The 12,799-nt window shown below is 34.5% G+C and overlaps 1 protein-coding gene across 1 annotated transcript in view; it reads left to right on the top strand.

Moving 5' to 3' along the window:
* The window catches only part of CFAP47 (cilia and flagella associated protein 47), an 849,402-nt gene that overhangs the window by 335,303 nt on the left and 501,300 nt on the right, over positions 1–12,799 (top strand). The window contains 3 exon segments of the mRNA XM_043993472.1: positions 2,244–2,254; positions 4,259–4,321; positions 6,694–6,839. Of these exon segments, the coding sequence (XP_043849407.1) occupies positions 2,244–2,254; positions 4,259–4,321; positions 6,694–6,839 (220 nt within the window).

The following is a 12,799-nucleotide window of genomic DNA, read 5'->3' on the forward strand; positions in this document are numbered from 1 at the left end:
CATACATCATAGTGTAAATCGTTATATTGTAAATATGCTTATTTATATATATGCTATCTTTCTTTATATAATTAATATAAGCTCCTTGAATGCAGGGATTATTTCATTTTTTTTCTTTGTTATCCCAGCATCTAACAGAGTACTTAACTTGTTGGAAAAACTTATTAAAAGCTTATTGAGGGGCAGCTAGGTGGCACAGTGAATAGAGCACCGGTCCTGGAGTCAGGAGTACCTGAGTTCAAATCCAGCCTCAGACACTTAACACTTACTAGCTGTGTGACCCTGGGCAAGTCACTTAACCCCAAATTGCCTCACTAAAAAAAAACAAACAAAGAAACAAAAAAGCTTATTGATAGGTTGATAGCATTCTTCTCTAATCCTCAGAAGATATTAAGCTAGGAGGGTTGCTAGCTGACTCTTAAGATTTAAAACATATCTTGAGAGGCTTGAATACTGGCCTTAATCTAATGAAAATGAAATTTATGGGTGTTTTTTGTCTTTGTTGTTGAGTCATTTCAGTTATATCTGACTCTTTGTGACCCCATTTGGGGTTTTCTTTGCCAAGATACTGACATGGAATTTATGCTTAGGTTAAAAAAAAATCTTCTTTAGAAGTACAAGATTGAAGATGCATGCTATTCAGAAGATTATATAAAAAGATTTGTGAGTTTTATGGACTACCAAGTCAATATGAATCAACAATGTCACATGACATTGAACCAATCTGATGACATCTATGGCTATTTTAAAATAGGCATAGTGTGCATGATCAAGTAGGTGATAGCCCCACTAGAATCTGGCCTGTTCTAGTATGGTGTTCAGTTTGTAGCATAACATATTAGGAAGGATACTGATATACTGGAGGTATTCAGATGGGAGCAGTTTTGATGCTAAAGGGGCTAGATTTCATTTCACCTTCAGATTTATTAAAGGCTGTGGGAATATTTAGTCTGGAAAAAAGAAGACTTATGGGTGGACCCATTATTGTTCTTCAAGCAGCTCAAAAGATGTAAGCTTAAAGGGAGATCAGTTTTGCCTTGCTTCAGACCTTAGAGCAGGAGTAGCAGTTGACTGGGTTTTCCCTTAGTGGAAATCTTTGAAGAAAAGTGAGATGGTCATTTGTCAGGAATGCTGTAAAGAGAATTATTATTCAGGAATAGATTTGGACTAGACGACTTCAGAAATCTCTTCAAAATGTAAGATTCTATGACTTTGTAAAAGCCTAGTATTACTGAATATAAGCTTCTTGGATGACTTATCTTTCTAATTAAATATTCAGCCCCTTGTTATTTTTTGTTGAATTATTGATTAAGTAGTTGTTTTGTAAACAAAGAATTCCCTCTGTAACACTGAGGTTCTTCAGCTAGTTGTAATTTGGATTGATGCATAGTATTGCATACTAAAGTAGTATTTGAAATCAGCACTATAATGTAGTTATGACCTTAAGCGAATGAAACCTGAATTATTTTTGATCCATAGAAAAAAAATCAGTATATTTTTATGCTGGGATAGGACTAATGAATTCTGAATAAACAAGGATAAAAACTATTTTTAAGTGTTATGCTAGAAGAACTTCAGTTATTAATTATAAAAAGGACTGCAAAATTTATATCCCTGTGAACTCTTCAGTGGAAGAAGGAGGGTGTGGATGGATAATGTTAAAATTGTACACTCTAGCTTTGTAGTGTGACCTTTGAGTCAGTTATTGATGGGGGTTATCTATCTGAGTTGAATTTTGAAGGATGTTAAAGGATTCTAACAAGCAAAGGTGAGGAAGAAGGTTATAGAACAAACCTATGCAAAACTTATGAAGGTGGAGACTGGTAAATAAGAAATTTTATAATTTATTTATAATTTGGCTGAAATATGAATAGGGCCTAATGTAGAGTAATTTAATTCAAGGAACATTTAGTAAGTTCCTAGTAAGATCAAAGTATTTAGTTATTATCTGAGGATATAAAGGCAAAGATAAATAACACTCCTTGAGGAGCATGAAACACCATAATACCATTCTTTGCATTTTACTCCTACAACTCTTATATTGGCACTGGTAGCTTGTGTCCCCAAAGGATTGCCTGCTAGTACTTTCTTTTTTTTTTCTTTTCCTTTTTTTTGCAGGGCAATGAGGGTTAAGTGACTTGCCCAGGGTCATACAGCTAGTTAAGTGTCAAGTGTCTGAGGCTGGATTTGAATTCAGGTCCTCCTGAATCCAAGGCCAGTGCTTTTTCCACTGTGCCACCTAGCTGCTCTGCTAGTACTTTCAGTTAACTAGTACTATGAGTTAACATATTCTTAGTTATTTGAAATTACTCCATGAACTCCCCATTGGTCACTTCCCCTTAATAATTAGCCAGCAGATTCTGTGGGTCCTTTAGCAAAGTCATTTATTCAAAAGGCATAACAAGAACAGTACTTATGAAGAAAATTTCCTCAAGATGAAGGTCATACTGTTCCAAAAATACGCACAAAGTCTTTAGTGGGGGGAAGAGTGAATGTGAACTTAAAATATAAATTTAAGAGGCACACATATATTCAACACATGGCCAGAAAACTGACAACTGTAGATATTTGTTGTCTTTTTCTCCCCAGAAGGTCCTCATGAAATTCATCGACTGGTATGACTTTGGTGATGGATCAGCCTTTCCACTGCTCAGCTAAACTTGATACTAGCCTAGTCATCAGCTGAGAGAATGTTAGGAGAGGATGTTGTGGAAGTGTCTAAAAAGAAAAAAAGAGAAGGTTTATAAGTCTCTTTAGGAATATGATAGAGAAGGTGAAATATATAAGGAATGTATTTCATTATTTACTGTTGAAATTTGTTAATATTCAGAATCTTTGTTTTTTGTGCTTCCTCTGTTTAGATTCAGATTTTGTGTAGAGTAATTAAATGAGAGATTTAAAAACTGTAGTCCTCCTCAATCTAGACTCTACTAGTGCCTAAATATTAAAGAATTGGATAAAAGAGGTTATTGACGCTTATATTCTTAGATAGCATTTGAAAATCAAAATCTCCAGACATACTAACTAGATAACTTTTTTCTCTGAAGACTGATGATATATAACTAGCTAGCCTGTTAAATTGATTGCTTTTTATAGACACAAAATATGACAGGTATAATATAACATTTAATGAATATTACAACTTTCATTTATTTTAAACCACTTCAATCTCTTTGAACTGTCCTTTGTCCTTCACACCATGCTCTTAATAAGGCTAATTAACTTGTCTGCCCAATTAGACCATGTCTAAATATAACTATTTAACCTTCCTTTTTTGCTGTTACAAATAACCTTTAAACATTTGGTGATACTTTATGCCTAGACCCAGCTTACACAGGCAAATTGCTTTTAGGAATTTGAAGTAGTTATTTCCCCCATTTAATACATCTGGACTCATATAAGTTCTTCATTCTGGAGAATGACACTTCCAGTAAGGCAGTTAATAACCATTATCTTCTAACTCCTTAATTCCCTTCTATCTCCCTTCAGCCTTATGAATTTTTCTTTCACAAATTATCACCAGTCAAAATTGCATTATTTTGAAGAAGGAGAAGTTGTCTATAAAGGCAGTAACAAGGCATGGTGCCACTACTAAAAGGTGCCAGTTCTTGATCTCCTTTGATGATTAGTTGATGGGTCCTAGCTTCATGGGACCATACTTACTTTCAAGATGCTTCAGTTTATATCCTTGAAGATTTCTGGCTGCCCTTATAAAGGGCCTGCCTCTGAGGTTGGCAAGGCACTTGGGACACCACTATATTTTATCAAAAACATTCAGTTCTTTGAAAAACTATAATGAAATACAGATTAATTCAAAATAATGAATTAGTTGGAAAAAACCCATAATATTTGTTCTAATATCATTTGTAGGATGATATATTGGGTCATTGTTAATTGGCATTTGAATTTGTGTTTCTGTTATTATATTTAATTTCATAAAATACCATTTGATGGGAAAACTTGCTCACCAAGTGATAGTTTAAACCGAAACTTAATGTGATTCATTTGTAAGTTCATCTCAATAATGTTACCTAAATCAATCACCAAGGATTTATTAAGTATTTGTTATATGCCAGGAGCTGCAATATGCTCTGGGGATATGAAGCAGTAGCACAAACATCTCAAATGCTATTTGAATCAATTGACTTGTAATGACATATCAATATGAATATGATAATTAAGAGGTTTTACTTAGATGATATGTGATATAGTTATTTAGTGAATTTTAAAACTTATTTTCTACTCATTTGTAGAATAGACTCACTGAGCACTGAAAGTGAAAATGATGAATTTCCTGGCAAAGGAAATCTCTTAAATACATGTAAGTACTTCCAAATGTTTTTTATTTTTGTATCTCTGACATACATGTTATCTTTTCCTCCCTAAAAATGTCTTCTAGTACTTTGAGAAAATGAGAGGAAAAGCTTTGAAAGTTCAGAAATATTTTTTTAGAAATAATTTATTTTAAAATTATCTTAGGCATCTTAAAATCAGAAACCTTTAGAGTTAGAAGGGAACTCTGCAGCCATATTATTCAAGCCAAACATGAAGGAAATCACCATTATAGCACTCATGACAAGTTTCTTCCATACTATCTTTCAAGACAGAAGTTGGAGAAGTTTGGAGAAGTTCAAATTGTTAGGAAGGTTTTTGTTGATATCAAGTCTAAATTTGCCTCTTTAAAACTTCTATCTTTTGCTTCTGGTTCTGTGTTCTGAGATCAAAGAGAATAAATCTTACTCCTTGTCCTGATGTAGGCCTTCAAATATGTGAAAACATCAGTTAAGAAAAAAATAAAAATGTTTATGGCTTATAATCTATATAGGTAATACTAGATTAAAAGAGGACCAGAATTCAATTTCATATATTGAATGCACAGCTGGTCATAATATCTTTTATAAATTAAACTGGATCAGTGAATCTCCTTGATTTGGGTGTTTTTTCCTGTGATATAGCTTACAACCTTGCTTAATTTAGTAGACACTTGGGAACATGGCTTATACATTTAAAAATAAATTAATAATTTAAATGTAACAAAATATTTCCTTTCTAATAAGAGAATTTTATGGTGATTCCTTTTGAAAAGAATTATTTGCTAAAGTGAAAGCTTTAGTTAAATGAATATTTGTCAGCATTTTCAAAAATGACTTTTCATACAGAAAGTTTCTTTAAAAGCTAAGCTTAATTCTACTTACATCATCACATATAATGAGAAATAATATGGTATGCTGAAACTTTATATTTTGTAGGGGATCCAAAAAAAGACCTTAAATACTAGTTGAAATTGCTTATCTACATAATTATATATACATATATGCTTACATATGTGTTTGTACATATGAAATTCCTAGACAAATATTTGTTGATATGTTTTATTTTTATACCTCACTCAATTTCCAACCATACAACTTCCCTTCATAGTAGAAGTCAGGAAACGGAAAAAGAGAATAAGCAATTATATAGTGCTGTGGCGAATAAAAATTTATGGGTTGCCCTATAATTGTCCCAAATTTTAAGTAGTTTAGCAGGGGTTTATAATATATTTGTTACTTAGAAATTAGAGGCTACTGCACCAGTTTGGGGGCATTAAGCATTTATTAAAGCATATTAAATATTAGTAAAGATAGAGAGCACATGGCTCAGAAAGATCAGAAGCCCTGTATACCTAGGATAGAAGGGAGAGAGCAGCATGGGAGAGGCAAGAACATGCAAAAAAAGAGGAAAAGAGACCCCTCTCCAGGGTTTTTAACTTGTCTCAGTTAGAGGTTGGTCACTCCACTTTGATCCAAGCTAATTAGTTAGTAACATTCAAGTCTATTGATTGACATGATTTGAAGGTGGTCTTAAGTTAGTTAACTTCCTTTAGTTAGTTAGGAAGGTCAATCTATATTTCCTTTGAAATTCTCCTGATTCTGGACTGGCCCTCCAAAACTAGCCAGAGTGTTTGTGTGTGTGTGTGTGTGTGTGTGTGTGTGTGTGTGTGTGTGTGTGTGTGTGTGTATGGGGGGCAGGAGACTCTGAATCCCCAAAACACCCTATTATTAATAATTTTCTCACAGTGCCTACTATGCACCAGGCTCTGTGGTAAGGACCTTAGAAATGTGATCTCATTTTATTCTCACAACAGCCCTTCAGGGGAGGTGCTATTATTTGTCCCCCATTTTACAATTGAGGAAACTGAAGCAAATAGAGATTAAATGATTTTCCCAAAGTCATAAAGCTACTAAGTGTATGAGAAGGGATTTGAACTCAGATTTTTCTAACTCGAGGCCTAATACTTTTGTGTACCGGTACAGTGGAATTTGGTTAAAATCTTACCTTTCATGTTCCGTGTACTCTTGACAAGTCTCTATACCTTCAGTTTTAGTTTGTTTCCTCATTTGTAAAAAAAAAGGATTCTGGACAGGATGACTTCTGAGGTCCTTTGCTAATAGAGTAATTGTTAGAGATAATACATACCACTTTCTATTTTTGTGTTTAACTAGGTATTAACAGAAGACTCTATGTTTTAACTATTTTAATTTGGAACCAACATGTCCATGTAATTTGAAATGTTTTCCTACCTTCTACCAGTGCTCTCTCATTTCAATTCTTGGCGTCATTGCATAAGTGGCTAAGACTATACTTATTTTAACAAATTGCAAATTATTATATGCAAAAACAACAACCCTCTCTTAAATCTTGTTTTGGCAGCAATAAAATGCAGTTTCATGAAAGAATTCTTCTGTCAGGTGCATTCTATTTATCTAGAATCCAAAGAGACTTCAACTCTAAGTCTTCATTTTCTTCCATTTAATCTCAGTAAGCGGTATTGTGTTATCATATTCAGCAATGATAAGGTAAGAACAAAATTGCAGTTTTTATTTTCACTCTTTTTCCTGATATCTTTACTTGAACAACTTATGTGGCCAGTTGTGATGAATAGGGAAAGTATGAATTTTTTCCTTTGTGCCTCATGGTTTTTTGTTCTAAACTTCATTAAATGTATAATGTAATAAAAGTTGTTGGTCAATCAACATTTTATTAAGTGCCTCTTATGCGATAGGCACTATGCTGAGAAGTGGTGATAGAAACATGAAAAAGAAAGACTTTCACTGGCTTCCAGGATCTTTCAGCGTGATGTAGGAAGAAAACACATCAAATGAAGCTGAAAATGTTCGGGGAGAGGAGGATGAGACAAGCTACCCATAAAAAGGGGTGCATGGGGCGGCTAGGTGGTGCAGTGGATAGAGCACCGGCCCTGGAGTCAGGAGTGCCTGAGTTCAAATCCAGCCTCAGACACTTAACACTTACTAGCTGTGTGACCCTGGGCAAGTCACTTAACCCCAATTGCCTCACTTAAAAAAAAAAAAAAGAGGTGCAGTTGGTTTGGTAAGGAATGAAGAGAAGGCATCTAGGTGACACAGTGAGCACCAGGCTTGGAATCAGGAAAACCCAAATTCAAATATAATCTTAGACACTTACTAGCTCTGTGACCCTGAACAAGTCTCTTAACCTGTTTGCCTCAGTTTTCTCAACTACAAAATCTGCCCAGTAATAGGCCCCACCTCACAGAATTGTTGTGAGGATCAAATAAGATAATAATTGTGTCTGTCTAGCACATAGTAAGGTAATATGAATATTAGATATTAGCATCGTCATCATTAGTATTAATACTCATATGACAGTTTTGGTGGCTGTCTTTAAATGGAGACTTTGGGAGGGAGGATCCCTTTGTTTTGCCCTATAGTTCTCCAATCAGAGGACTAGAAGGTAAGATGGTATGGAGGGTACTGATGAAGTATACGTCTCAAGTCTGAAGCAATCTCATTGGTTAGTGAGGTTCCCGATGATGAGACTTCCTGGGGACATGATGGAATTTAGCCCAATGGAGCACAAATCATCTGACATAAAGAGAGAAGTGGAGACAACTTTAACAGTTTCCTCCCATTTGGATGCAGCCCATAACCAACACTTGGGTAAAATGTCTCTTTCCAGTGCTGAGATGCACATGAATTAAAAATTAGAGTCAGCCAGCAATACAAACAACTCCTCATCTCTGTTCTAGTTAAAAGAGCTAAAACCCACAAACTGAACACCTACTGCATAAAAGACACTGTGTTAGATCAGGGGATAAAAAGACAGAAATGAAACAGCCCTTGTCCTCAAGGAGCTTACATTCTATTGGGAATATATAAAAATGTACCTGGTACAGGATAAAGCAGTATAAAGAGGGAGAAAACTAACTAATGGGCAGTTAGAGGAGACAGTGGATAGAGCACTGGGTTTGGAGCGAGGAAGACCTGAGTTCAAATGTGGCTTCAGATAATGAGTAGCTGGATGAACTTAAGCAAGTCACTTAACTCTGGGTTGTTGTGAGAATCAAATGAGGTAATATCTGAAAAGTGCTTAGCACAATTTATGGCACAGAGTAGTAGGTGCTATATTAATAACTATTACTGTTATCTGAGCTTCATGTAGGAGGTACCACTTTAATTTAGTCTTGGATGAAGATAACTGAGGATAGGAACATAGATAGTATTTTTGAGATCCAAACTGCAGTGATTCTCTTTTGTACTCTTTCCTAAGTCCCATTTGCCCCAACTTCTACTTTCTGCATTATTTCCCATTCCTTTATCCATTTGCATTTTATTTTATTTACTCTCCACAATCCCTTATATTATAGACTCCTTCAGGGATTTAGGCTCAAAATTTGCATGCAATGAGATATACAGGACCATAAAATGAAATGAAGATGACTTTACTAATTTTAAAAGGATAAAAAGAATATAATTCATAAAGTTAGACATAAATATTTATTTGAAAAAAATCTACTTGCTTCACTTTCACATATACCAAGGAAACCAGCCCTATGTCAGAAATGCATTCCTGCAGGGTAAGAGAAATTCCACTAAACCATTTGATACTCGTTTGCCATAAGCTAGGTCTTTTATTCCTTAGACAGTTAGAAAGCTAAACAAATGATTCCAAGAAGAGCCAATCTCATTTCCTTAAAGAAAAACCATTTTAGCCTACATAAACAGTTGCTAATCCTATCACAATTACATATAGACTTAGAAAACTAAGTAAGCTATATTTTCCTTGATTTTTAAATTTTAAGAATTTTGAGTTGCATTCACATAGGAAATTAATTTTGCATTATGAAATGGAGTAATGAGTTGTTTGAGTATGGAATTATATCAACTAATAAAAATTTAATTGTATTTAGTTTAATATTTCAAATGTACAAACATGGTTTTTGATTTTATACAGTATTCTTGTTTGCAAAAATATTAGAAAATTCAACCAATTAAAAAATTCCTTATAAATCATACCCCTCTAATAAAAAAGGAAAATTTGGGGGCGGCTAGGTGGTGCAGTGGATAAAGTGCCGGCCCTGGAATCAGGAGTACCTGAGTTCGAATCTGGCCTCAGACGCTGGACACTTACTAGCTGTGTGACCCTGGGCAAGTCGCTTAACCCCCATTGCCCCGCAAAAAAAAAAAAAAAAGGAAAATTATTAAGACTAAATTATAATTCTTGAACCAAAAGAGAGAGAAGCCCTCTGACAGCATCTGCTTCCTACTTCGCGTCCTCCTCCCAGAAATGGGAGGCTCTTCAAGTCGATTGGCTGAGAGTGGTCTACTAAGTCAATCAAGTCAGACCCCTGGGCATCTACCAAACTCCATTATTTTAACACAACTAGTTGTGTTATAACTTCTCTTTGGCCCATTCTAATCTTCAGAGGGCTTCACATTCAGGACCCACTTGTGACCCAGGACAGGATGTTGCAGACCTCAGGTCTCCAGACTCATACTGGTCTGAGCAAAGCAGCACTGAGAACTATGGCAATATGCTAGGTGCTAGTCATTGGTCACTGGTCATCAGTTGCTACAATTCCCTGAGCCATTCAAGGTTCCTAACCTGGGACTTTCTCAGGCTAGTGAGCCCTATTCTCTTTCTGCAGCTGAACATAGAAGGTTTCAAGCTACTATCAAGGTGTACCATCTCAGGTTGCACTAGGAGCTTACCTTGTGTTATCATTACTTTTGCCAGAAGAGGCCTCCTTCCCAATTACACGTGGGTTTTTGTGCAATTCTGAAGAGGAAGGAATCACTTGCTGAAGTTTTTCATTGTTTTTTTTTTAATCATTATTTGATCTTGTGGGAATTTGGGGTGGTTTTTTTTGCATTAGTTATGTAAGATATAGATAGTGTACTTCCCATACTGGCAGTCATCTTGTTAGGAACAGCCATGATGGTCATTTTTAAGTGTTCAAAGGCTATAGTATTACATGACTCATGACTGCACAACACCAAAAATATAATATCAGCATTTGTTGGTATACCTTTATTTTTTTCATAAAAGTATTTATTATTTTCCAGTTACATGTAGAGATACTTTTCAACATTTGTTTTTATGGTATACCTTTAGTTTTGAGGGAAATTCAGGCAACCAAAATTCAGGCAACCTTGCAGTTTCTCAAAAGAAATCCTGCTACTTCTATTCTTTTTTTTCCAGTTCTGGAACTTGTCCATTTTTACTGCCCTTGAGATCTCCTCCTGCTTCTCTCTCTCAGATACCTTTCTCATATATATGCATTTCTCTTTCTCATAAATATGTATACCTCTCTCATATATACATATACATATATATAAATATATATGGATTCCTCTTTTTCTCTCATTCTCTCTCATATGTATGCATTTCTTTTTCTCATTATCTATCATCAATCTATTATCTATCTATGTTTCTATCTATGAAGTTCTATAGATTGTCCATTGAACTATATTACATAATCTAGACAATAAATATTCTTCTTCCACCTGGGTTTTCCCATGTGATTTATTGTCATCACCTTGTGAGTGGTTACAAATCTCTTCTGGGAGGCTACCATATTCTGGGGTTTGATGCAACCAGCATGTCATCTGCAAACAGGAACATATGGGGCATCAGTGAAAATAACATTACTCTATTGTTAAAGGACATTAATCCAAACCTGACCTATGATGCTATTTATGTGATGTTGGGAAAGTCATATAACTTTTCTGGGTATCTAAGTTGCCTCATCCGTAAAATGAGGGGATTGTCCTAGATCCTCTCTAATGCCTTTTCCAGCTCTATGTTTTTGATCCTATTATTTACTATTTCTAAAGCAAGTTTGACTTACTGATGTATGTTCTTGGCTTTCCACAGTAGTGATCACTGACTTACTGTGGCCATGGCATCCTATGAATCAGAGGAATAAAGATAGGTACCAAATGCCTCTCAGTACAATGTAGTCCAATTCCTTGTGCAACAATAGTGGAAGAGTGTTAGAAAATGGTTTAGAAGAATCACACGATTTTCTAAGTGTCTATAAGCTCCAGTTTGGCTCGTTGAATTCTGTGAGATTTTTGTCCTATAACAAATGAGTGGATATAGTGCTAGAGGAAATTAATTGAACCAATCTTGATATTTTCACTATAAATAAAACGCTAAGAAGGAAATTGCAAGTAAATGAAAGGATGACTCATAGCTTCTCCTAGGAGAAGCAAATAAAGGAATTTGCAGAGATGGTTTTGCCATGTGCCTAAAGCTGAGAACAAACAGTATTTTATGGAACGTTTAGTCTTTTTATCTTGCCACATTCATAGTAAATATTTGCAAAATAATGCCATTAAAATAATTGCAGCATAAACAGAGGCAATTAGTGTAGATAAAGAAAAAGGAGAAGGTCTATGAAGAACTTGAGAACACCTTCCAAGTCCACACATATTTTGATGATAATCAATGATTTCAGTGCTACAGTAGAAATAGGTAAAAATGGCAGGGAATAATTCATAAAAAGAGATCAGGAAAAAGGAATGAGAGAGGCCAAGACCTCATTGACTACAGAGAAGCTTCATGCCCACGTGTCATGAATGCTAAGAAAAAGAGTTGATAGAACTTTGTCTAAATGATAGATAGATGTTGTAAACACTATATAACACTATAAAATGGAATTGATTACATTTTAACACACAGGAAACAACTTGTTACTTATATGGAAGAAATTTCTGAATCAATTATCTGTAGACATCAAGATGTTGACTTACTGGAATAAGGATGAAAATTAGTACAAAACTAGAAGAAGGTATAAAAATGAGAAAACTATTTATTGTGGAAATGAAACAATTGAGCCCTAAACTATTGGATTGTAAATAGAATAAGGACAAGAATTTCAGAATTTTAATCATGGTAAATAAATTTAAAAAAACATGAAAACTCCAAAAATTCTAAGTTGCCTTAGTTATCAAGCATAACTTATTTGTCAAGCAGAGATAGTCAAAGATAAGGGGAAAAACTGATTTAGAATGGGAAATTATCAGTAGTATCACTTCATAAAAAGAGAAGTAGAGAATACAGCTAGTTTTCAGAAAGTTCTATGATAAAATCAACTTAATAAGGTCATTTCAATATCATATAAGCATGAAACTAGAATGATGGTAAGGAAATGAAAAACAGAAAAGATCTGCAGAGATTTTTATAACACATTTTTGTCATTGTCAGGCCAATAATGCCTTGTTGGATACTAAAATTACTGTGTAATATCTCACAGGCTCAGATGTGCTGATAGAGGTGATATAAATAACACTAAAAGAACAAAGAGAAAATTGAAATTTGGCAAACAGAATAGTGACCCCATATAATAACAAGAAATATTTTTTAATTCAGAAGATTGGAAAAATAGAAAAAAATCAAGTATCTTATATAAAAAATGACCTAGAAAACAGATTAAAGTAAGAAAAAAATCATTGGATTGTTTGCAAGTGATGACCAAAACCAAGCCAGGATATTA

This window comes from Dromiciops gliroides, chromosome 3, assembly GCF_019393635.1.
Source record: "Dromiciops gliroides isolate mDroGli1 chromosome 3, mDroGli1.pri, whole genome shotgun sequence".
NCBI classification, from domain to species: Eukaryota; Metazoa; Chordata; class Mammalia; order Microbiotheria; family Microbiotheriidae; genus Dromiciops; species Dromiciops gliroides.